Genomic DNA, 25,710 nt, shown 5'->3' on the forward strand with positions numbered 1-25,710 from the left:
TCTGTAATAGGGACTTATGTAAGTTTTAGGAGTAGACTTATGTGTCTGAGAATGTGGAACTGCATGCTGACTTAGTTAGTGTATCGTGCCTTGAGAGTTTTGGTTAATGAGGAGAGCACAAATCTTGGCCCATTCTCTTGAGCTTGTTAACAACTTTGCAAATTGTATTTACTGCCGGTTTGTGCTTTATAAGGAAGCGGTGATAAGCTTCACTATTGTTGATGGGAAGAGTGAGGTGATTTCCTGCTGTCAGATGGCATTCAAAAACATAGTGGTCTGGGGAGCCTTCCACTCCGCAGGCGCATATGTCCGTGGTTGTTATGCCATGTCTATTGAAGTAGGTCGGGAATGGGCCGTGTCCCGTAATATAAGCCGTAAGAGGAGCTATTGCAATGTTGCGTTCAGTGCTGACTTTCGGGAGGTAGCTGTATGTACGTCTTCCAGTTGTGCAGTGCGTCCAGTCTTCCTGCCAAAGATTTAGGCCTTTACCCCGTAATAGCCCTTTCATGTAGGAAGGAGGAGCTGGGATTGTGATTTTTTCAGCTTCTGGATCAGTGGCTGCTTGCTTGGCCAGGCTATCAGCTGCTTCATTCCCCTCATTTTCTGCATGTGCCTTGATCCATGTTAAGGAGAGATGTTTCTGCGGGTTGCGCTGTAAAAGTTGTAATTTGATGATCAAGGGCGAGGTGTGGTTGTGATTATCTAGTGCTAGAAGCGTTGACATACTGTCAGTGAAAATTTTCGCCCGTTCTATATTATTATTGAAAATGTAATCTACCGCGGTTATAATTGCTTGCACCTCCGCCTGGAACACACTGTTGTTTAAGTCAAGGCGTCCTTTCCATATATGGATGATTATTCCTTTGTCATAGTGTGCAAAGGCGCTGCCTACTCCGTCTTCCTGCTTAGAGCCGTCGGTGTATATTTGCGTATCCCTTGAAACTCGCGTCATTGACAGTGGCTGTATCCGTGAGATGTTAATTTTTATTCCTGTGCCTTTGCGTGCAGGATGAGTGTGAACAGTGTTACCTGGGCTTTGAAATTGCAGAGGGCTGTATGTTATGTTGCCAAATGTTGCATCTTTGCGGAGGTATATGAGAGTGGTGTAGACTGCCTCTTGTTCTGCCCGTATGTGGAGTGGAATGAGCCCTGCAAGGACTGTCGCTGAGCTGGTGGCTGTGGTGCGGTACGCTTTACAGAGATTCAGGGCGAATGGTCGTTGAAGAGATGTAAGATGTTTGATCTTTCGTCCTCCCATCGGTTGGGCCCATACGGCAACAGCATACGAGACTATTTTTTCAGCTGCCACATGGTAGAGGATCTTCTGAATATGATGATTCTGACCCCAGTTTTTACCTTGGAAGGCGCGCGCCTTTCTGTCTATAGCTGATGTTTTGTTCTTTAGTTCTTGGATGTGAGGAATCCAGGTTAGTTTTTTATCCCAGATTACACCTAGGTATTTTAGCGTTTGGACAATCTTTATGTTGGCTCCTTGTAGTTTGATGCAGGGGCGGCGCGTTGGATTCGTGCCAGCTTTGGGTATTATTATTGCTGATGACTTTGCGGTAGAGATTGTAAGCTTTAAGTTGCTGCAGATATTGGCGAGGAGGGAGCAGACTTCAGTGCCGTTTGTATGTCGTATGACGTTTGTATGCCGTTTGTATGTTGTATGACACTTGTATGTCGTGGCCAGTTTGCATCCAGTACAGCGTTGAATGTTAAATTCCAGAGAATCGGTCCAGCACAAGAGCCTTGAGGACATCCTCTTTCTTGCACTTTGAAGGTAGTGTCGTTGTTGATGGCTATGAGAAGACTACGATTCTCTAGATAACTACTAAAAACGCTGAAGAGGTTGGATGGACACTGTGCGTCTCGGAGGGCCTGTCTTATCGCTGGCCACCAGAGTGTGTCAAACGCACTCTGGAGGTCAATGGATATGAAAGCTGTATCGAAACCTGTGGTGCTATTGCGTTGAATTGTTTCACGAATTTTGCAGAGGGCATGCGTAGTGGACAGACCAGTGCGAAAGCCATACTGCCTGGGGCTGAGATGATTGTTGCTATGGAGATGATATTTTAGTCTGTTAACAATTAATTTCTCGTAAATTTTGCCCAGGGTTGGCAAAAGGCATATCGGGCGAAAAGAGCGCGGGTCTTGCAGGCTTTTATTCTTTTTCAGGAATAGGACAACTTGTCCTTTCTTGAATGCCTGCGGGAATATTTGGTTGTCAAACAAGGTTAAAGAATTTGTAGAAGAAGGAGGGGCGCGCTTTGTAGGCAACTTTAATGATGCTATAGTCCAAGCCGTCCGGACCGGGGGCCTTTTTCAGGGGTAGGTGTCGGAAAATTTGCTTGACTTCCTTGTCACTAAATGGTATATCATGTGGAGTCGGTGGGATGGTGGTATTCATGCGAACAATTTTCTGTGCTGGCATATCTTCCTCCGCGTGGCCGCTAGTATGTTGTTTTTGTAAAGAGCTCGCTCTTTGCGGAATGTCGCCAATAGTTGGATTTTCCTGTCTTCATTGGTGGTGGAACTTCATTGGCGTCTGATAGCTCTGCATTTTTGCCGTTGTTGTCTGAGCTCTTTCGTCCACCACTTAACTCCTTGTATTTTCTTCGCTGCGCGTGTGGGGAGTAGTTCACTACAGGCTGCTTTAAGGTTTTCAAGTAGTCGGGCTGTGAAAATCTCCATGCCTTCTGGGCTGTTGTGAAGCGCAAGGTTGTTTTCCTCATTGCTTAAGATGCGTGTGAAGGAGCGACTGAGGGAGCGGATCTTGTTGCCTGGAAGCCTGTACCTACGTAGGACTGTGATTTTCGTGTCACAGTTTATGAGAAAGTGAAGGTACTTGTGATCGGAGCAGCTCTCATCATCGACCACAGTCCAGTCTTGAACTAGGTTTGCGATGCTGCTTGAACAGAGGGTGAGATCTGGCCAGCCCACATGATAGGTATTATCAAATGTAGGTGGGCAATCGGGTGTATTTAATAGATGAATGTTATTGGCTGCCAGAAAGTCCTCAAGCTCCTGTCCCTTCGTCGTAGTATCTGCATATCCCCATATGGTGTTATGCGCATTAAAATCACCACTAAGAAGCAGAGGGGTTGAAGGGCATCGTTGTATGGTGTCAAGAATGTATGAGGTGGTGCCAGTGATATTGTCCGTTGGGGAAGAGTAAATTGAAGCTATTATGTACTGTGCGTTATTGAATGCTAGTAAGATGGCAACGAAGTCTCGTTCTTGCTTGATGACTATTGGAGACCAGGATGGGTTGGTGCATGCTATTGCGGCTCTGGGGGATTGTTCGTTAGTTTCTGCTTTACGCTGATAGACTTTCCACGATATGGGAAGGCTTGCTACTTGACCCACTCTACAATAAGGTTCCTGTATCAGGAGTAGATCTGCATCGTGGGATGTTGCATGAGTGACTGCTTGAGATGTCGCTGCCTGCGCTCTTTGTAGATTAATCTGCACGCATTTTATGGGGCTAAATGTTACTTGGTTGTTGTGGTCTGTAGGCATAGATTGATGGATGTCCGCAGTGCTATTACTCATAGGTTGTGCTGCGTTTGATTCTTTCAACGTATCTGCTGTAGGTGGGACAGGAGATGTCATAGGCGGGGTGGGCGCAGGATATTTTGTTATTACTTCTGTAGTTATAGTCTGCACAGTTGATGCAGGTGACCATCCCGGATTTGCAGTTCTTGACGTTGTGGCTTCCGGAGCAGTACGCACAGTAGACTTTGTTCTTGCAGTCTTGCTGCGTGTGCCCGAATTCCTGGCACTGGAAGCATCGTCTGGTGTTGAAGAATTCAGCAATTCGGTGCACTCTCCAGCCAAGATACAATCTGAGGTATTGCATGATGCGGTGGAAGGCTGATGGCTGACATTCCAGCACCCATTTGACGCCATTTGCTTTATCTTTTAGCCGGTATAAGACTTTTGTAGTGCTGCTGGTAAGGTTGTATTCAGAGTCTAGTGCCCGTTCAATGTCCTCCTTGGTGACGTCTAGTTTTACGTCGTGGATTGCAACTCTAGGTAGTATGACTGCTGGCAGTTTTGTTTTGGCAAATTGTTTGCCTTGCGTGCTTTCTAGTGTCTTTGTGAGGTGGGTGAGATCCTCTTTGGTGGCGCAGTCAACAGCAATCCCCTCCTTCTGGATATTTCTGAGTGTATTTTTACACCTAGTGATGGGAGAGGGAATTTGGAGTTCAGGTGTTCCTTTAGTACTTTCCTTGTGGCGTTCGAGTCTTCTTTTGGGTAAATAAGAAGTGTGTGTTTCGTAGAATGTGATGCCACTTGCGCGTAGGAACGCTCGATAACCGGAGCTGCTGCTGGGTGTATTGTTATTGAGGTGGAGAGTAGGAGAGTCCTGAATCAGTATTAACACCTGTGTTGGTTTTAGCTGGAGGTGGAGTGGCAGCAGGTCCTCTGGTGGCTAGAGTCCGGAAGGCCTCTAAAATGGCCAATAGTTTCTTTCTTTGCTCTGTCGGTAACAGGTACTTGTTACTTTTTGTACTGGTGCCAATGTCTTTGGCTTTCTCGTAGAGTGTATTAATCTTTTGTTCGTAATTAAGACTTTCAGTTACTACGATTGTTGCTGCGTCGAATTTGCAAAGGCGCACTGACGCTTCTGCATCAGGCATAGTGCTTGTTTGTGCTGGAAGGAATATGGGTGATGATGAAGTTGAGTATAGTAATCAAGGGGTATTTTGGTGTATTTACCAGTGCAGAAATTCCGCTAGATAAGTTGTATGTAAGTTGTATGAGTATACATAAGCACTGGTCATACACTGCTCAATCAGGATAGTGGGAATACTCTGCTCAATCTGGGAAAGTGACAAGTAATACTCTGCTCAATCAAATATGACAGGTAACACACTGCTCAATTAAAACAGTAGCAGTAGAGCTGTACACTTCTTAATTAGTAAAGATCAATTAAAAGTCTATGAGCCGTATAATAAAGGTATAGAACATGATATCACACAGAATACAAGCGCTGAAACTATTCTCTGTATAAAAACTAAATCAATTAAATTATTATTATTAGCTAGAAGTATATAACACAAAATATCAGCATAAATACTTAATTAGTTAAATTATTGTAAGCCATAATTATATAATTATACAACGCACATTAAGGGAAAAAACTTAATTAATTAATTATTATTATTATTTTTTTTTAAGCTAGAAATATATTACACCAGATACTAGAACTTACTGATATATAAACACTCACAAATATAAGTATAGTTAAATGTATAAAACAGGAAAATATATAAGATACGATCACTGAAACGAATCCTTGCAAAACTGCTAATATTTAGGAGGGTGGTATACAGGATTAAGGAATGAATACGCAGCTAATTTACCAGCTCCTAATTGAACGCACAAAATCATAAGTTTTAAACAGCTATTATTACCTTGATGCTATTTAGGTGACTGCTATTGTGTAAATGTAATGCAATCTTAATTATTGCTCGTAGGATTATCGGATATTTTGTTTACCGGATAATTAAAACAATCCTACCTTGAATGCAGGGCTTCTTCTGCGCTTCCTTTGTTCTCTATGAAGTAAACACAATAATATTTATTAAGCACTAATAGTGCTGAGTACTACACACACACGCTGTAGAACACTGTATTCGCACAACACTATCATTGTATCACTAATTAGCTCACACTACTACGTTAATTGTTGGTTTCAGCTGAGAAAACCGAAGTTTAAAGAACTAGCGAGAAAAGTTATAGAAAACGTACAATCCGGCGGACTTTTCCAAATTCTGAGTCTTAAGTTCCTGATTCGTACTGCTACGTCACACTGCTATGTGGATTGCTCTTTTCAGCTGGGAAATCCTTGGTCGTTTATCTTCTATGTATTTCATCTGTTGAATTAGGTAATCCAAAAGCGAAGGCACAACACAATTAGAACAGATCACTATAACGCACTAATGAGCACTACACTGTAAGAACTGATGTCAACACACTCACCATGATACACACTACGCTGTGAGAACTGATGTAACACACTAAGATGAATAATTAAGCCTTGTCGTAATTTGCGAACCACTAGTCAGAATTTCATCAGATAAAGAAACTTGGATCCGTCTCGATGAGCAGAGATCAAAGATGCTAACCCTCTCTTGGTACACTAATTAGTTCTACTATTAACACTGTGTATAAAAACGCCCACTTCTCTATTTTTGAAGCATTCTTTGCGGTCACTCCGTAGCGAATTCCGTTGGGGAGGGGGAGACGAGTGCAACGGCCTTTTGCTCAAGGTCAGAGTTCACAATCGCATTCCACACCGTGTGTAAAATCACAAATTTAATAATATTAAATTCCCTAATTAATAGAACAACTTGAGCTTGGTCTTAAAATGCTCCTGGAAAGCTTACACATCCGATGGTAAAAGTTACTTCAAGATCCAATGAGCGGCGGCTCATATAGAACGGTGGAAAGTTGTAGCTTGCGTAATTACAATACTTTTGCCATTTCAGAGTTTTGAACAATCTGAAAATTCATAAATCATTTTCTATCAAACTCTCTATCACAAATCTGGTATCTTTGTAATCCTTAGATCTTCCTCTTAACGATAATGCGAAATTTGTATGCTTTAGCACAATATTTCCGTAAGATGAGCAGGCAAGAAGCGGAGCGATAAAAAAACGCGTGCGTCTCCTCAGAAGGTTGAGGGGTTTCTCTACACGAAAGAGGGTAAGACGATGTATTCAAAGCACAACAGTGGCCGAAAGTCAAAGCTGGCTGATAGGGATAGACAGGTCTTGAAGCGCATAGTAGCCCAAAAGCACAAGCAATTGTTATCCGAGGTAACATCTGAAATGAACAGTCATCTCCAAGACCCTGTTTCAACAAAATCTGTCAAAAGGGAACTTCATTCTGCGAACATTTATGGCAGAGTGGCAATTCGTAAACCCTTGGTGACAGCAACTAGTCCATGGATAAGGATCATATCGACGAATGTATTGCACTATTGTCTTTATATTCTATATTGTTTTACGTATTGGGAAGCAAGATCAAGACTAATGGCTTAGTGGCCAAATGCCTGGCATTTGTATAAATAAATAAGTATTTAAAATGCAAGTTAAAGAATTTGCCTCCAGAAAAAGGTAAAAGATTTCCCATAATAGTAAATAAATGAATGTTTGGAAAAATCTAGAGTTGGGGTCTATAATTCATTAAGTTTGTGGTGAAGAGAAACTGGTCAGAGTCTGTCCCCCCCTTTTTTTGTAACCTCAACAAGTGTAATAACTCTGTCTTGGTCTGTCCTATCTTTAGCCTTTTCCACCTTCCAATACGTATGGAACATGACGGCCGGTAACAGCCATCTGGCTACTTGAGTTTGCTAAGCTATCTGGAAGCAAATTCTACAGCGCAGCATTAAATCAGTGTTAAACAGTAACTATTAGATAGCGTCTTTCCTTTTCTTTTTACCCCAGCGAATGAAATAATCTTACCTTGACTTGGCCTATCTTCAGCCTCTTCTGCAATCCAGTACGTGTGGAACATGCCGGTTTGTAATAACCATCTCGCAACATATGTGAGTATACTAGATATCCGGGAGCAAATTGTACAGACGAGCCTTTGACGTTTGAACGAACCCAAGTGTAACTAATTTAATGTATTGCGTACAGAGAATGCTGTATATTGTACTAATGTATAACTACTTCAGACCTATCCCTTGCTCAATAAATCCAGTTTTTATCCTTTCTTCATCTCTGTCTCTTTAATAGTGCTAACAAGGATTATCCTAATCGAAGAGTGTTTCTAGATGTTCGGACATTATTTACTCTTCAGAATAAAGCATATATTTTTCTTTAACTATAAAATATGAAACTGATTTTTTTTTACTTAGGATCATGACGTGTATGAGATGGTAATGGATTAAAGTATCATTAAATATAAAAAGAAAAGAAAATTGTAACATAAAAAAAAAATTACAAATAAATTCTTACTTTGAGTTTCTAAAAAAGGGAAATAAAAATTAAGTATGGAGTTAATAAGTATTATTAGCTAATAGTTAGCCGTGGAAAAGTTAATTTTTTTCTGTTACTTTTTCAAATGAAAAATTCAATTGCTAGCAAAGATATTCTAATGACTTCTATTTTAACATAGAAAAGTATCAGTTACAAAAAATTATCAAGAATGTATTTCACAGTTGTATGTTAATAATATTTCGCATTTTTTGGAAGCATAAAATATTCGAAACGGTTTAAAGACTGAAAAGTAAATCACAGGTGTGTCTTATAAGCATCACAGAGACAAGAAAAAGGTGTAAAGCATCCGTTATTTAACTAAAATAGAAGTTAATAGAAGACACCGCTAGTGCTTACAAATATAGCCAACGGTTATGGTTTAAATCAAATATTATTAAATTTAACTTAACTAAGTAATTAAGTTAGACAAACAGCCACACAATTCAAGTTGGCTCTGACCTAAGGGTCAGAGTGACAAGTCTAATGGCGAGAGTAACGCAACGCCGCAGAATACTTGACTCAGAAGATACAAAATTAGCAACCTTTCCTTCAGCAGGCAGAAATCACTCTAATTCTGCCCTTTAAAACCTACCTTTTAATTCTTTCTTCTTTTTACCTCATTTGAATATCATGCGTGCTAGAAATTAACATTCTGGCAGGAAAGCGGAAATGAGCAGGATAGGAAATTTCATTAGCGTAAAATAACTGGTTAAAAACTAAACGAGACCTTACAATGCAATAAATAAAAACAATGCAACAAATAAATAAATGCTAAATTAAAAACTCAGTTTAATTAAAGAAGATTTGCGTATAAAAGCCTTATATAACGAACTTGATTTCAATGATTGAATTGTGACATATGTCTGCAAGCCAAGTATTAAGTTTTCAATTAAATGTATAATTAAATTTATTATATTCCAGTTTAAAGCACATGTTTAAAAGCTTTCTATTAATCAAGTTCTTTCTAATTACGTATCAAATAACTGAATTTAAATAATAAGTAATAAAATTTAGTACCTTCAAAATAATAACCAAAAGAATTAGAAGCGACATTTATTCAGAGTTGCAAATTAATTAATGTGAATTTACTGAAGATTCAGAAAGACAGTTCAGAGTTGAGTTAAAGACACATAACATTCACAACAAGAATTCTTAACTGCTTCTTCTACTTATATTCGATTAAAGAAAACAAATTCTACTCATCGGGATATGAGATCTTTACAAACAAGCAAGCTTAGCTTAAGAAATCAAGTTCAAAGAGAAATATAGAGAATAAGTAAAATTTAAAATTAAGAGTAAAAAATTATTCTTTAATCTATATTTTGAATAAAATTTTCTCAATTTCTAGGACGATTAGAAGTGGAGTTTTTTCCTTCAGGAATAAAAAAGTTTTGCAATATGACTCATTGGTACTATTCAGTTTTGAGGACCGTAAAAAAATTGCAGCGAAAATGTATGCGCAAAAGCGCCAAATCTAGCAAACGCAGCCATTTAACAAAGCACCAAATCAACGTACGTGCTGATTTCAAATTGCTCAAGTTTATAGTATATAGTTCTATATTTCTTAAGACATCATTGAAATACTAGTTTAGTTTTTAAATCCTTTTCTGATTTTAAATCCTTTTTTTGATATCCTATGGATTTAACAATTTGGGAATTGCAAATGACGAAAAGTCTACAATAGAATTTTAGGTGAACTGCAGAATCACTCACTGCTTGACGCGTTTTTAAGAATTGCACATACTCGGTATCCATGTGCACATCCGCCTATTTTCACTTAAAAAAAAATCCCAGAATTGCCCAAAAATGGCACTGCGCACACCCTTGACTTTATCTATGTACAAATCGACCTATTTTCACTTAAAAAAGTAAAAGAAAATTGACAAATATCCAATTGTTTTTACCCTTGTAAAAAGCGGCAAACAAATAAGTGGGCGATTCTGCACTTTACCGAGAATTTTTCAAAGAAAAAGTATCATTCATTATAGAAAATTATGTTTGAACAACCAACGAGATGAAATTATGCTTTAGCGATAACTCGGTAGCGAAATGGCGATGTAGGCATCCATTCAGTTATGTTTAGCAATTTTTATATAAATTATAATAATGATCTGAAATCAGGGGCGTAGCTAGTTTCCAGCGCCCGGGGACAACTGAAAATTTGCGCTCCTTTCTGTGTGCCAAGAATGGAAAACTTTTCATTAAAAAATTCGTAGCATCAATTTGGCGCCCCTTGGATGGGGACAGATGTCCCCCCTTGCCCCTCCCTAGCTACGCCACTGTCTGAAATAGTTATTTACTCTTATGCTTCCATTCAGTCATGTTTAGCCTTTTTTATATAAATTATAATGATAAAAAAGTATTATATGAAATTAACTTTTCATCTAAATTAAAACAATAATCTTTAGATAGTTACTTACCATTATACTTCCTTTCTTGCGTTAGGGTTGCCGCAATTATTTTTGGCAGCAATGGCATTAACAATAGTTTGGCAATTTTTGACGGCCCTCAAAACCGAATAGTACTAAATCTTTTTATGATTTATATTTTGGCATTAGTATATTAAAGCATGCACACGACAAGGTGCCTCAACTCGGAGCCCTATCTTTCGAAACAAATTTTAACTTTTATTCTCATGATTTTGGGATGTAAACTGTGAAGAGAGGATAGAAGCAATTTTTAAACTGTTGGCAAGGTTTAAGTTGTTCGAGCTATGAGGTAAACAATTCGCCAGAGAAAAATGCTGTTAAAAGCTGAACATGTGGCTCCAGCTATTGGCCAAAAGAGTGACAAAAGAGAATTTGGAATACACTATACAACTGCTCCCATCTGTTGGGTAAAAATGTGTTAGACAAAAATTTACAAATAGATAACATAGAGCTATCTGTCAATGAAAATAAAAATTAAACACGATAAACTAAGATGTCAGAATATCTAATATCATAGTTTTTCACATTTACTTATTTTCCTTAACGTATGGCGCTCCGTTTAGCTTAGCTTATCTCAGCCCGTTGCTTTCGAAATAAAATGTTTTATAAGCCTTCCATTTTTGCTCCTGGAAAAGAGGGACTTGGATGCTGCACCCGGGAACTGATGTCCCCCCTCGCCCCCATCTATCTATGCCACTGGCGTGATCACTCTTGAAATCGAGAGTTTTATTTTAAAAAATCTACGCCAGACTAAGACTGCTTTTTTTTTTTTCTTTTTTCTTTTTGCCCCCTTAATTTTAAAACCTGAAAAGACCAGACAGAAAAGAAATACTTAGTTCAAAAGCTCATTCCCAGTAAATAATGGAAAATGAACTGTTCTTATTACCATTCATACATTAATATTTGTATCTACGTCTTAGTTTATGTTTCAAATTGGATAATAATGCAAAAGCAAATGAAAATTGTAAACTGTTTTCTTTTTGTATGATTTTTTGGTCATAAACTTAAAGAAACAAACAAAGTAAAAAAAGAAGAAAAACACGAGTTAAAAATATTGTAAACATGAATTCTAACATCTTTTATTAGTTTAAAATTTTTGAGTTTACATCACATGGAAGTCAAGAAAAGGACTCTGCCTTCCCTTTCCAAATTTCCTGAGATTTGTGCCCGTTTTTTCTCAGTATTAAAGTTTAAAAAAAGAGTATGAAGTTTTTGATAATTAAATAAAAAGACTTTTGCATTATAAAAACTCTAACAAATATCATTTTACTTAATCTTTTTTAGAAAAGAATATAAATGCAATATGTTACACAAAACTAATTTTTAAATCAACTCAACTTTTTTTATAAATAATTTTTAATCTTCTAACTGTTTTTGTTAAATGGTTTGTTGTTTTTATTTTATTTTATTTTTATTATTAGATTACGGCAAAGCACTCGAGGGCTATCTGCCTTAAGGGAGGGATGCCTTCGTGGAGGACTTTTTAAGGGAAACTTGCTCGTATACATGTTACACATGAGGAAAACCACGAAAACACCCATGCAGCCAGCCCGTTCGCGGGATTCGAACCTCAGACCGAACTACCAGTGTTCAGCGATGTTACCGCTCGGCCGCTGGTGGGCCCAAAATGGTTTGTTGTAATAATATAAATAATCCATGAAAATTTCGAATTATAATAGGATGGAAGAAGAAAAAGAAAATACGCCATTGAAACTCAGCTCTTAAACCCATTTTACTCAGATTTAGGTTTAATGTACTCGAAAAAATTATATATACATATATAAACCCGAAAATATTCAGATTTTATATTACTCCCACAAGGGCGTTTTCTTAACGTTTTGTGTGTTACCTTTTTTATTAGTATCATGTTCTTCGCACTTGAACCATAAAATTTAACTCAACAGCAATATCACAAAATATTTAAAAAGAGCATATCTTTAGAATTTCCGATTCTTTTTTTTTTTTTTTTTTTTAAATCCTGCACAGTTTTGCCATTGCTCGCTATGAAATCGTTGAGTGTGTTAATCAAAAATTTGTTAAAGTTTTACAAAATATGAAATAGATTATAAAACAAATTCCGAATTCCAAATCCAGATGCCCATATTCGAGTAGAGGACTACGTTATTCGGAATTTGATGTCTCTATTTACCGTTGTCTTTTTTCCCAATGCGAGAAACATACATACATTTATGCAGATTCTTCATTATTTAATTTCTTTAAATATAATGAAGGGCTGTAATATTTAATGGCAATTTTATAGTGGACGATGCAAAAATGCTAAAACGAAATTAATAGCCCTTCTGTGTAAATTTATCCTTTGGACTAAAAATAATTTTACTAAACGCAAAATATATTTAAATCTCAGGATTTATTTTAATTGCATAATGACTAATTGTTCACTAATACTGTAATTGGATTACATAGCACTCTGAGTGAGCAGTCCAATAATTAGCTTTGTAGCCTTTCGCAAGCTCAGTTAATACTGTACATTTTCGTTCATAACTTCTCGGAAGAAAAAATGATTTCTTATTTTGAAATAACTTTTGGGGGAGGTTATACGAAAGGCAATCAATTATTTACATTAAATTAACGTTATTATGGTAGTATAAATGCACTATATCATTATTTTCTGTTCACAGGATTCATACAATCAACAGTTCGTGGAACGCGTTGTACGGCCTGTTGAGAAATCACTTAAGTCAAAACAGCATACATATTTTTACAACAAAAGAATTAAATACGTATGGGATCCTCAACATTCCAAGTTTGTTAGAGTTGTGTAAGTACTTTTTTAAATCTAAGTAATTTAAATTATAGATAAATATCGATTTTGCTTCCTTTCGTCCAAATATTTTACTGATATGTACTGTATGCGCATAAAGTGATTTCACCTCTTATTAGATATCGCACAAATGTTCTTCAATCATTTATTGAAACAAATTAAAGTAATTAGTACGTAAGTTATATAATTTTATACAACTTCCTTTGAAATAACCAGTCATATAATTTGAATTAAATTCATATTTTGCCCGTGTTACCACTTTTTTGATATTATATTCATGTTGTGGTGGATAGTAATCATTATATAAAATATTTGCTAAAAACATAAGAACACTGTCACCCAGATTTCGAGTTTATATCAATGCAGTTTGAAAAAATTATACTGCACATAAATTTCAATCATATCATGAATCTAAAAATAAGAAAGCGCAGAACTAAAGATTAACTGTAATTAATAAGTAGGATTATAAAGAAATTATTCTTTTATTTGAAAATCACATACTCCAATAAGAAGAAAAATGGTTCCATTTGTCACTGAAGCTTTAACTTTCCCAAATCTATGAAACTTGGGTCCGTGCAAATTAAGTAAAATTTCAAAAAATAATAACTTAATTTATAATTATTTAATCAAGTAACTTTGTATGTTTTAGTTTAATAAAAATTAATTTAGCTCGTGCATTTACAAAATGTTATGAGATTTAATGGTATGAAATTTAAGCTATTTCGAAATGAAATAACAGTTAAATATATTTATTAGTTCTAAAATAACCACTTATACTATCACCTTAACAGGGGTCTAGATGTTCGAAACTGTTCTCATTTACATGCCCTCAGAGAAGGTTTAAATACAACAGAAGCATTATTCAGACTGCACTTCTATGGCAAGAATTCTATACAAATAAAAGTGAAACCTGTTTGCAAATTGGTACTTAGAGAGGTAATATATATAATCCTCTTCTTTTCTTTTCTTTTTTTTTTTTTTTTCCGACAGACGTGAAAATTTTTTAAGTTCATTAGGTATTTCATTTCTTTTAAATAAACGGCATTTAGATACATATAGAAATCCAATTTTTGTAAAACTCATTTCCTATTTTCAAGTTTATCATTTTTAATTCCGGAGTATAACGCTCACCTGTAAATTTCCATCTTATATTTTGTACCGAAAGCGCGTTATACGCCGTAATATAATATACAGAACACATCCAATTTATCTGAGAAGATGAGATTACCAGAGGTCCCTGTTTTCAATAACCAAATGGTGAAAGTAGAATTCGAATTAAAAATGAAAGTACTGGAATAAGCAAGCTTCATGGGAATAAATATCTTATGCTTTACAATATTACGTGGCAACAAACATTGCATTAAAAAGAAAACCTGTATTCGTAGTGTAATTCAAGTACACATCTCATCGCCCATTTAAATGGATCTCTTTAATTCTTGTAAGACAGACGATAATTTTGCTAGAATTTGACTGATTTTTAAATGTGAGTGCAATTTAAGAAATTTGTGTAAATTTCCATTGATATCTCATTTAAGTTATTAATTATTTGAATTGCATCTTTCTATTTGTGGAAGCTGCTAGATATATTATATGAATATCTAGGCTGTAAAATTTTCGCAAATCTCTTAATTTAATTATTCGGTTGCCAATTTTCGGGAGGTTATTTATATAAATGTTTTGCAGCACAATTTAATGTTTCATGCCGTCATTCTTCTTGATGATTTCACGTTTCTTTTGCGATAAAATATATATACTAGATATGGCGCACTTCTACAGTTCATAGAATTTTTCCCGATGATTTACAAACCAAAGTATTAGCAATAAAATCTTATACATAAATAGGAGAAAATATTTAAGTTCTGAAGTCTTACTGATTTGAACAATGGAGAAAATGACACTGAAATTTTCTTTTCGCTCAAGCTGAAATTGTATGGCTCAATTTGTGCTGACGTAGAGCAGAGCAAAGTTACGGTTAATATTGACTTTTCATACAATAATAAAGCGAAATGTCGCGACAATGAGCTGGTGATTGAAATCAAAGATATTTGAACATCTTAATGATCGCAAAATTATTCAAAGCATTCTGCATGGTTTTATAAACTGACATAATTTTAGAGTGAATTCTCTTGTCGCGATCACTTCCTTTAAAGTAATGAAAGTGATCAATATTCCAGGAAACACAAATAAACGTCTATATCCTTTATTAGTTCTCTAAGGCTGACACTTCCACAGAAAACCAAAATAGTCTGGAGCCGTGACTGGAGTCTTAGAAAGGGCTTACTGCATTTTAAATTAGAAATTTTAAAGTTACCCGGTACTTCTAAGCATATGATTTTGGTATTCTATATTATTTATATGGTTCTTATATCCTATGGTTATATGAAATTTGGATTTATATACATTTCTATGATTCTGCTATTATGTGACAGAGTTCGCGCATACGTAAGTTCTGAGATATTCGCCTTTTAAACAAAGCTGAAACTGGTAGTTTCTTAAATTAATAAAACAAGAAATGAAGTATATGTCTTTAATAAAATTATTTATAAAATGTATAAGTATGCAGTGTTTTGTAAAAATAATTTTAACTTGACATTTTTGAGAAGTTTTTTAATGCTCTTCAAAAGTAAGACTAGGTTGGAAATTCAACACCAGATAACTGAAAAAAAAAAAAAAACTTGTTTTGTGATATAGGAAATGACAATTTAAATAAAAGAAAGCAAGAATGCGTTTTATTATTGTATAAAATAACTAATACTGAAAGATATTTTTCATTTTCTATAGATATGTAAATTAAAAAATAAATCATACGCATGTTTTTAGTTACTTATTAATTAATCTATTAAATTATGTTAAATAAAATTCATTCTGGTTTCCGAAATATATATAACTATTCAATTTTCAGATTCGGAGTCCTTTTTATATTTATCAAATGTTCATCGTCGTCGTATGGATGATTCAAGTTTACTATCAGTTTGCATTATGTATAGTGCTTTTGTCTATCATATCAATCACAGCTACAGTATGGGAAACGAGAAAGGTAAATATGTTCTGAAAAGGTAAAAAAAAGTATATATCATATGTTTTTATTAATATACTAATTATTCATTTTTTTGGATTAACAATTAAAATATTTTCTCTTAGCAAAGCAAAGCTCTGAGAGATGCAGTGCGCACTGATGCCGTGATTACAGTTCTGCGAGATGGTAAAGGTCAGTTTTAAAAGTAATTTTTTTTGAAGCAAGTGCATTAAACATACTGTAACGTGAGTTATTTGTACTTATAAATATTTTAATATTTTTTCCATTAAAGAAAAACATTTGATTCATTTAACAACAGCTCTAGTACACCTTTAAATTTTTCTCTTAGAAAGTATTTGTTGTTACTTTTTCTTAACTTGAGTATGAAACAGTCTAAGGGTCGTATCACAGATTCAAAGCATTTCGAAAGAACAACTTTTTGAGACATTAGGCTTTATTTTTTACATTTGGTGCCGCGATTGCAACCAAAAAGGGCGGTGCACAACTAGATGTTCTCGCAGTCCGATATACAAAATTTCAACGTTCTACATACAGATGTCACGAAAAATCGCTTCTGAATCCATTTTAAATCCGTTTTGGAAAAAAAAAATCTTTTATTTTGTCCGCACGTACAGTTGTGGCGTAAAATAATCGTTCAAATGGAATCGAGAGAGGTCAAAATGGATATTTTCGTTGAAATATGATACCCGAAATTTTTCGCAATTGCAACAATTTTTTTTTTTAACTTCGTACAGGGAAGTGAAAAGTGGCAACATATTGCCCTCAATATCCTTCTAAGCCACATCATTGTTTAATATGTTTTAATAAAATGCATCGTTTTTGGTTTACGTTTTGTTTGTTTGTTCCATAATTACGGTTGTTATATTGTAATCTTGATATTTTCTAGTTCCTGTCAGTGAAATCTCGTTTATACCTAACGCGTTATTTTTTATACACAGTCTCTCACAAATATGTTTCTTTCAAATAATATTCTCAGGCCAAATCGCAGCAATATACAGAAGGATCATTTTATACGGGGAAATGCACAGAGATTGTGAGCGGCAGGGCTGAACGATTGTTCAGTCTACTTTGCCGGTCACCTGTGACCTCCCACGCCGCTACTGAAATAATCAGATGTCGATCACTATTGACCCTATGGCGACCAATGCGTTAATTATTTCCTCTTATCGAAAATCATCAAATCATGCCAGTTTCTAGAAAACTATATAGTAAAACTACCCCCATACTTTTGTAAGTTTTAATTTGTAGATCATCATTATTTTGCTTTCTTAATAATTAAGCCATTGAAATGTACTTGTAAAAATAAATTATTACTAATCTTTCAGAGGTTCAGAAACCTTCTGACGATCTCGTACCAGGCGATGTTATTCTTTTACCGCAAGCGCAGTTTACCATGGTCTGTGACGCTGTACTGTTGTCTGGGAATTGTGTCGTGAATGAAAGTATGCTTACAGGTTGGTAAATTGAAAATATTAAATTTTAGTTGCTAATTTACGATGAATGTTTTCTTCATTGTATTACAATCTAGAAATTTCAACTTCTAAATTTAACGATGAATGTTTTCTTCATTGTGTTACAATCTAGAAATTTCGACTTCTAAATTTAATCTTCTCATTTCAGTTTATGAATAAAAATTTTCAGTAATTAAAGTTTCAATAGATTTTATTAGTTTTACAACTGCATTAGTTTGTATAGAAATTGTTCATGATAAATTATTGTGCAAAGATGAAGATTTTGCAATGCAGTTTTAGCATTTTAATATTAAAATGTCGATAAGGCGTATATGGCATTAACAAACAATTCATACTGTTGGTTCTTCAATATATACTGTTATAAGTGCAGTCAATGAAACTTTCTATTCAAATATCCTAATTTTCACCCCCAGAAAATTAATTTTGCTAATAATATTTAATTTTACTCATATGCAACATATTTTTTCAAGCTCAAATTTTAGTGTTTCAAAATTTATTACAAATAAATTCACAGACTTAAGTAATTTTATATTAGTTTCCAGATTTTGAATTTTGTAATATTTCTCGAATTACTCATATTTATCGGTACTTTTGCATTGATAATACGACCTCAAAAATGCAAATCTCCTATAAATCATTATTGTTCAAAAGGCTTTGTGAAGATCTCCAGTGCGACTAACAATTATACGACTTCGCTCTTTGATGGTTTTATGAGTAGTTAGAACAGCTAAACTAACTTTCTAACATTTGAGTACATGTATTTACAACTTACGAAATTAAAACAACTATTTAATTAATACACTTTTAATAACGAATCATGTACTAATAGAGTTTGCTATGTTTTGCAATCTTTCAATAGTGACCAAACTCTTGGTAGATGTTAAAAGAATCATAGCCAAGTCTAAAATAACAACTGAAACTTGAAAAGAGTGTAACAAGATCCCTTTGCTTAAAACTAAGAAGAACAGAAGCCACGACTGGTGCAAAGCTCATCCAGTACTTATGGCGAGATAACTTAAAATAACAGTCAGTTCAAATGTAAGTTGATGCAAGAGCTAGTAGCCAAAGTTACACAGATCAATTGATCACGAAGTTGAGTACGTTATCTAATCGGTGTGGAGATTTAGTATCGGCAATTATAATGCAAGACCGAAGATTATCTGATCTAGCCACCTAGAAACCTGGCCTCGAGAGGCAGAATACGCTCTATCTTACAATATAAAAACCTCTAAATACTTGCCAACTAATTTGTATTCTGATCGAAAGACAGACGGGAGAAATGAGAATAAAGATCCAAAACACTAACATAAATTATCCTTACACACTTTTCGGACACAAAATACATTCAAGATTAAAAAAAAAGGTCAAGAGATATAGCTACATGAAACGACCAGATTAATTAAATTAAAACATATTAATTAAACATTAGTCCACCTCTTAGCTCTTATACAATTTATTAACTAGCTGGCAGTGTCGTAGAATCGGGTATGATCTTCTGCGAGATTTCTTGCAAAATAATTTCCAATTGTCGAGTTAGGGCATTGACATCCTGAAACGGTCGAATGCGGCTGCTCATCAAACCCCAAACTGCTTCTATAGAGGGCGGAGGCAGAAATCTTGCAATCCAGTTGGTGAAAGAAGTATTTGATAGTGAACTTGCAATCTGAAAGTGAATATAATGAGTAGAAATGATTGCCTTATGTCACCTGATAATATCCTGTTGAAATATAAGCAAGATGTGTCTCAAAAGGAATATAAACGTAACGGGGTGTAGAATAGCGTCGATGTACCTCTGTAAATTGGTGGCAAAGAAAGGGTTTCGACTTTCAAATTAAATGGGGCCTCAGATTATAACTGCCCGGCTGTGTGACGGATGACACTCAAGTTAGTATCTTACCACTCTTCTGGACTCTTTAGAGACATCTTCAGCGGTCATCGTGGCTCAACTCAAAGTGGGATTCAGCAGTGAAGACATTTCTACTTCAGTCACTGAGATTTCAGATCGGACTAGCGCAGCACCATTGAAAACGCGCTTCTTGATGTGCACAGTGGAAATAGTCGGCAAAACGCGTGTGAGCGCAGACCGCCTTTCTTTAAATCGTCTATCAATGGTGGCTGAGGCTACCGGTGTCTCGGTTACGTTGGGATCATTGATTATTACGAATCAAGTTTTCCAAGAGCCACTTTGATCGCCCCATCTTTGGCGATCGCTCCATCTTCATGTTCTATCGTCTTCCTAGATCACTGCTTTCTCAACAATGTGCCTTATCACAAGAGTTCAAACATTCCTACCACATCGTCGAATAATGGCATCTCTCCAACCTAAATGGCGAACAATTTTTCCGATTTGGCCACCTTGCTTCCTCCAGCCTGATCACACTTTCGCTATCAACTAGTGATGTGAGATCATTGTGTACGAGAACCCGTTTGCCAGCCATTTTCCAGTTGACTTGAGTAGACAGAAACAAATCTGAATGGAAGAACAGGAGATTTCCTTTATAATTCACCACCCACAAACTCAGTTATGATATTGTGTAGCTCTGGCTATTCATTCGTTAGCTACCAAAAGTTTACGATTTGCATGTTGGATCGAAAGGCATTCAAAGCATATTCAGTGTGATATATAAGTTTCAGTAAATAAAGGTAAATTTATAATTGCAATACGCGCTTTGATATAAAAATTGTATGGTTTAAATGTCCAAGTTGTGATGAAAATATAGGTAAACATTTTGCCAATTTTAGTACTGTTTACTCTTTACGTACGTACAAATGTTGAATAATACTCGTACTATAACTTGTTAATAGATCTCAATATATATGGTATTGGAACAAGATTGATTACAAGATTTATTTTCGTAAACATTAATCCTATATATTAATTTTGAGTTAAAAATGTTTCCCAAATAAAATAAAATTACATGAAAAGAGTTTCATCAATAAACTGGTAGAAAAGAGTTCTGAAAATGCAAAACTTAACTCTTTTTATAATCCCATACAAAAACCGAAAAGGTAGTAAAATGTTCATTTTACAACTGAGTAATTTTACAACCAAAATCAGAATGAGGTGTAAGCAATTAACAGTTTTGCCAGGGTCAAATAAAATCTTAATAACTAATTCTTTTAATCCAACACTGCTTCATTAATCTCCAAAACGATCTACTTTTGTTTCATTGTGGCCTTTTCGAATCTAAAGGAAATTTAAGACATGACTAAATTTCAATTATAAATATGCGTTAAAAAGTGATCCATATTAGTTTTGTATATCTCCCTGAATTTTTATTTAAATATCTTTATGAAAAATTATCTCTTGCAGGAGAAAGCACTCCTATTACCAAAGTCCCTGTCGCCAATGATTCCAATACTAAATATGACACTAGCAGCAATAAGCGAAGTACGTTATTCTGTGGAACTCAAATACTTCACAGCAGGAATGCTGATGGGTCTGGTGTTAAAGCAATAGTATACAGAACAGGTAAGGTAATGGGGGTAATTAGTTGCCTGGAAACAGGTTTCTCACCGTGCTTTAACATTCGTTATTATAAAAATTAAATATTTCTATTTAGAATGTATGTGCATCAGTAATTGTGGAGAAATCATGCATCAAATGGGATATATTATTGTAGCTTTCGGTGGAATATGTTTTTCCCGACAACATGAATAACATATTTATCGTTTGCAGTACTCTATATTACTGAAATAGCCATTAAAATAGTACGTTAGCAATTACGATTTAGACCAATAACCATTGCCTATTAGATAGATTAAAAAATATCTTTTACCGTTGGAATAATGATATTATTATATTTTCTAATTATCTGTTCCTATGTTTTTTTATTAAAATGACAGTTGTACCTTTGTAAATGTACACTCTGCACAAAATGAAATGGGACGGTTCTATATCTTCCTTCTGGCCGACTGACGAAATTTAACTTGCATTTTTCATACCTCAAAAGCGGAGACTTGGGATATATATATTAGATTTTTATCATAGAATTTTCTACAGTAGGCATTTTGACACAAAATCGGACTTTTTTCTGACATGACATATCAAGCTTTTCCACATTTACATTCTACCACCCAAATTATGCCTAAATATTAAATCTTTTAACATTTTATGAGAAACTTACCAAGAAATTCAAAAATTTAACTTTACGAACTTCTTTCAGTTGCGCCAAGAATGGGGAAATTCTTAATGCATCGTAACCTACTTTAATTTTCCGTTCAATTTTGTGTACGTGCGGAAAAGAAAGAGGGGAAAAAAAAAAAAAAAAAAAAAAAAAAAAAAAGAGGAGAAGAAGTTGCATTGTTCATTCTTTCAAATAATTTCCTTTATGTTATATTTTTTAATCATGGTTGCTATTTTAAGATAGTTATAATATCGCATTTGGAGTTATTATTGCTTTAAACAAAGATGCCAAATTTCAAAACACGCCAGTATATAAATTCAGTTATATCTTAGGAAATTTTCAGTAAAATACTCTAATGTTTTGCAGATATATCTAGAAATACATCCACTTTAAGATGATGGTAAAAACTTTATAGGTTATAATTCAAATATTTTATCGAAAAATTTATACAAATTGCGTATAAATTTTTAAAATAAATTATAAAATAAGTGCGAATTTTATTTGGATTAAACCTAAATCTCGAACTGTGAAGGAATGAATCAACTAAGTTCAAAATAAACAAATACCAAATTGAATTAACAAAAATGTTATGAGTAAATCTAATAGATACACAAAGTCACGCTTTTGAGACATAAAAAACGCAATTAAATTTCGTGAGTCGCCCCAGTAGAACGGAATAGGTACAATTTTCTTTTGTTCAGAGTGTCTTTTTTCTGTGCATAGCCATTTATGATATATTTATGTTTGAAAGATTTTGAATTTAAATTTTGTGCATAAAATACTCTATTTATAATGATTTGATTCATTAATAGTTAAAAAAATAAGTCCAAAGTCATATTTTGCTTTATTTTATGAATATAAAAAATTACTATATTCTCAAAACATTTAATACTTATTTAAAGATAAAATTTTGTTCGTCTTATCGTAGGCTAAATTAAAAACTTTAAAAAAATTACTCATTTTAAGAAACAGCGCCATTTAACATTCGCAAGAGAATTAATATCCTAATTAACAAAAATTAAAAATTAAATTCAATTAAATGGAAATATCAACATACTGACGGAAGGCTTGCCAAAAATTCATTTTTGTGCTTTCTTGAAATGTTAACCGTGTAAATTGAAATTTTTTTTTCTATAACCATAAATATTTTCGTATATATAATTCTATATTCTTAAAATAAAGTGAGTTTAAGTTAATATATCTTTTGCAATTTATCCGATTAATCGAAGCCCATTATAAATACAAAGCTCAGAGGTGCGCGTAGTCTCTACTTTATAATCGCAAGGTTTCTAATTTATTACTTTTCAATCTAAAAAATATGTCATATTAAATTTTAATTAAACTAAACTGAGTGAAATATTAAATTGTTTTTTCACTCTACATAACTTTCAGTGGTATAATTTGTAAGTAAAATCTTATTATTATATTACCTATTATTTTAGGTTTCTCTACTGCAAAAGGAGAACTAGTAAGAGCTATTCTTTTCCCCAAACCCGTGAATTTCAAACTCTACACGGATTTATTTAAATGCATGATCATATTTTTCGTCCTTGGTAAGAGATTTAAATAATTAGTTGCACATAGTTCTGTAATCTTAGCAAATAAGATGCCATACATCTTTGTTATCCTGATCTACTTTCTATACTTCCAGGTATACCTCCTATGATCTATACAGCAGTCATATGGATTAATCTTGGTGTGAGTATTTAGAGATACTTGCCGTTGTTTCTACTTTAAGTTTGCGTCATTCATATATATAAAAAGTCTTTTGACCTTTATTCTTATTTTATCTTAGTTCTTTTTTTATTAAAAATGTCTGACGTGGACTCCACTTGACTTCTTTGTAAGGCCTGTTAAATTATACGCATTTTTTGATGCACTTAATTTAAATTATTTCCTGTAATTATTCTAAATTAATTGATCCCTCAAAGCAATGACATCAAAAATCCCGGTAATTTTTGTCGTACGGGAGTCTAGCTTCTTATAATTTTATTTTTTACAACAAGTATAAAACTTTTTCCAAATATAAGAACAAGAAACGGGGGAATGTATCGTTATATGGCGAAAATTATTATTTTTTAATTTCACACTGCAAAAACAAGAATATTTTAGTCTTTTAAAGCACTTTTGTAATTGGAAATATATGACTATGACCAACGATTGTCAAAATAAAAGCCGGGTAAAGGGTTGAGTGCGTAAAGAAGCAAACTTAGCTGTACTGTCGTAGAATATGTTGATGCATAGAAATGTAGATAGCATAGAACGTGGAATGTAGGATCTATACATATATATGTTTGTTGATAGAAAATGCTTAATCCTGATATACTAATCACTGATTAAATTAATCACCGATATATTTAATCACCGGTATATTCATCACCGAATAAAATCCTGATATATTAATCACTGGTTAAATTAATCACCGATATATTTAATCACCGGTACGATAGCAATCAGCGGTTTAAGAATGGAGAACTTGAAATTTAACACAAACTGTTTTATTTACTAAATATCCTAAATTGATATCTATTTCACATTTGCATCAATTTCTGACAATACTTCGAAAAGAATACATAGAACTTACTTCATTCTTTTAACACAAACAATTCCAAAATTCTCCAGCCAATGTAGTCTTTTTGAACTCTTCGAATGCAAGATAATAAAAGATATGAATATGCACTCTAAAATAAATTTACAGTCTAAGGGAAGTTAAAATAAAATTGATAGTTCAATAGAAGATAATGAAACATTATCTTCTATTGAACTTTTCAATAGAAGATAATGAAACATTAGATTGCTTTTTTTTTCATACTTAAAGTATGCACCTTCATATAAATTGCTATAAAATAACAAAATCCGACAAATACGATACTTTATAATTGTTGTAAATGTAATATATCAACGATACCACTCCCAAAAATCTATCTGCTAAATATAATACTTCATATCTGCTGTAAATGTAACCTATCAAGCATAGCACGCCAAAAGAGTCACTTTTTATAATATCATTGTTTCGAGAAAAACTTTCCTGACAGTTTGGAAAATTCGAATTATGAATATTAGGCATTTAATTCTTTTTTTTTATATCTCAGAAAACGTTCTCATTTTGGTATCGAAAACATATAAAAGCATCATTAAGAAATTCGAAAGCAATTTAGAAAATGCATCATATGAAAACGGATAAAACTAAATGTTGCAGTTTTGGAGTGGCACCGATTTATATCCTAAGCTACTGAAAGCGTTTACGTATTACAGTGGGGTTTGACGCAACATTTCTTTCCAAATATAAAGCTCAGGAACAGAAGTAAATGGTTACTTGAAAAATTTAGATTTAGATTGAATATGTCTAAACTTGGTTGTAATTTGCTTATCTTTAATTTGCTTTGTAATTTATTTAACTTACTTGTCTTAATGATACAAAAGTCTGATACCAAACGTAGTAAATTTCAGAATTTTCACTGCATAAAACTAAAAAAGAAGAAAAGTGAGTAAACATTGAAAATTTGTATTATTATGAATTTGCAACGAACTCTCACGTAGTTAGGAGAGATACATAAAATTACGCGGCTTTATTTTAAGGAATCTTTTTATGCAAGTGTTTCAGTTACAGTAATGTAAAATAGATGAAATGTAAAGAATGATGCGTTAATAATTGGAATTGGAATCGGAAGTATATGACTATGACCAACGATTGTCAAAATAAAAGCCGGGTAAAGGGGTGAGTGTGTAAAGAAGCAAACGTAGCTGTACTGTTGTAAGATATGTTGATGGCATATAAATGTAGATAGCATAGAACGTGGAATGTAGGATCTATAATAGTAGGAACTTCCAAGAATAGTAAAGCATTCTTAGTGAAATTGAGCACT

At 34.1% G+C, this 25,710-nt stretch overlaps 1 protein-coding gene across 3 annotated transcripts in view; it reads left to right on the plus strand.

The window, feature by feature from the left end:
* The window catches only part of LOC118199145 (polyamine-transporting ATPase 13A3-like), a 173,608-nt gene that overhangs the window by 72,088 nt on the left and 75,810 nt on the right, over window positions 1–25,710 (plus strand). For all 3 annotated transcript variants that reach the window (XM_085825867.1, XM_085825863.1, XM_085825856.1), the window contains 8 exons: window positions 13,066–13,205; window positions 14,000–14,144; window positions 16,111–16,245; window positions 16,350–16,416; window positions 17,571–17,699; window positions 21,031–21,189; window positions 23,287–23,397; window positions 23,496–23,542. In XM_085825867.1, the coding sequence (XP_085681993.1) occupies window positions 13,066–13,205; window positions 14,000–14,144; window positions 16,111–16,245; window positions 16,350–16,416; window positions 17,571–17,699; window positions 21,031–21,189; window positions 23,287–23,397; window positions 23,496–23,542 (933 nt within the window). The remainder of the gene's footprint in view (window positions 1–13,065; window positions 13,206–13,999; window positions 14,145–16,110; window positions 16,246–16,349; window positions 16,417–17,570; window positions 17,700–21,030; window positions 21,190–23,286; window positions 23,398–23,495; window positions 23,543–25,710) is intronic.

This window comes from Stegodyphus dumicola, chromosome 1 (genome assembly GCF_044657685.1).
Source record: "Stegodyphus dumicola isolate Sdum_Otavi_A_Nest chromosome 1, ASM4465768v1".
NCBI lineage: Eukaryota > Metazoa > Arthropoda > Arachnida > Araneae > Eresidae > Stegodyphus > Stegodyphus dumicola.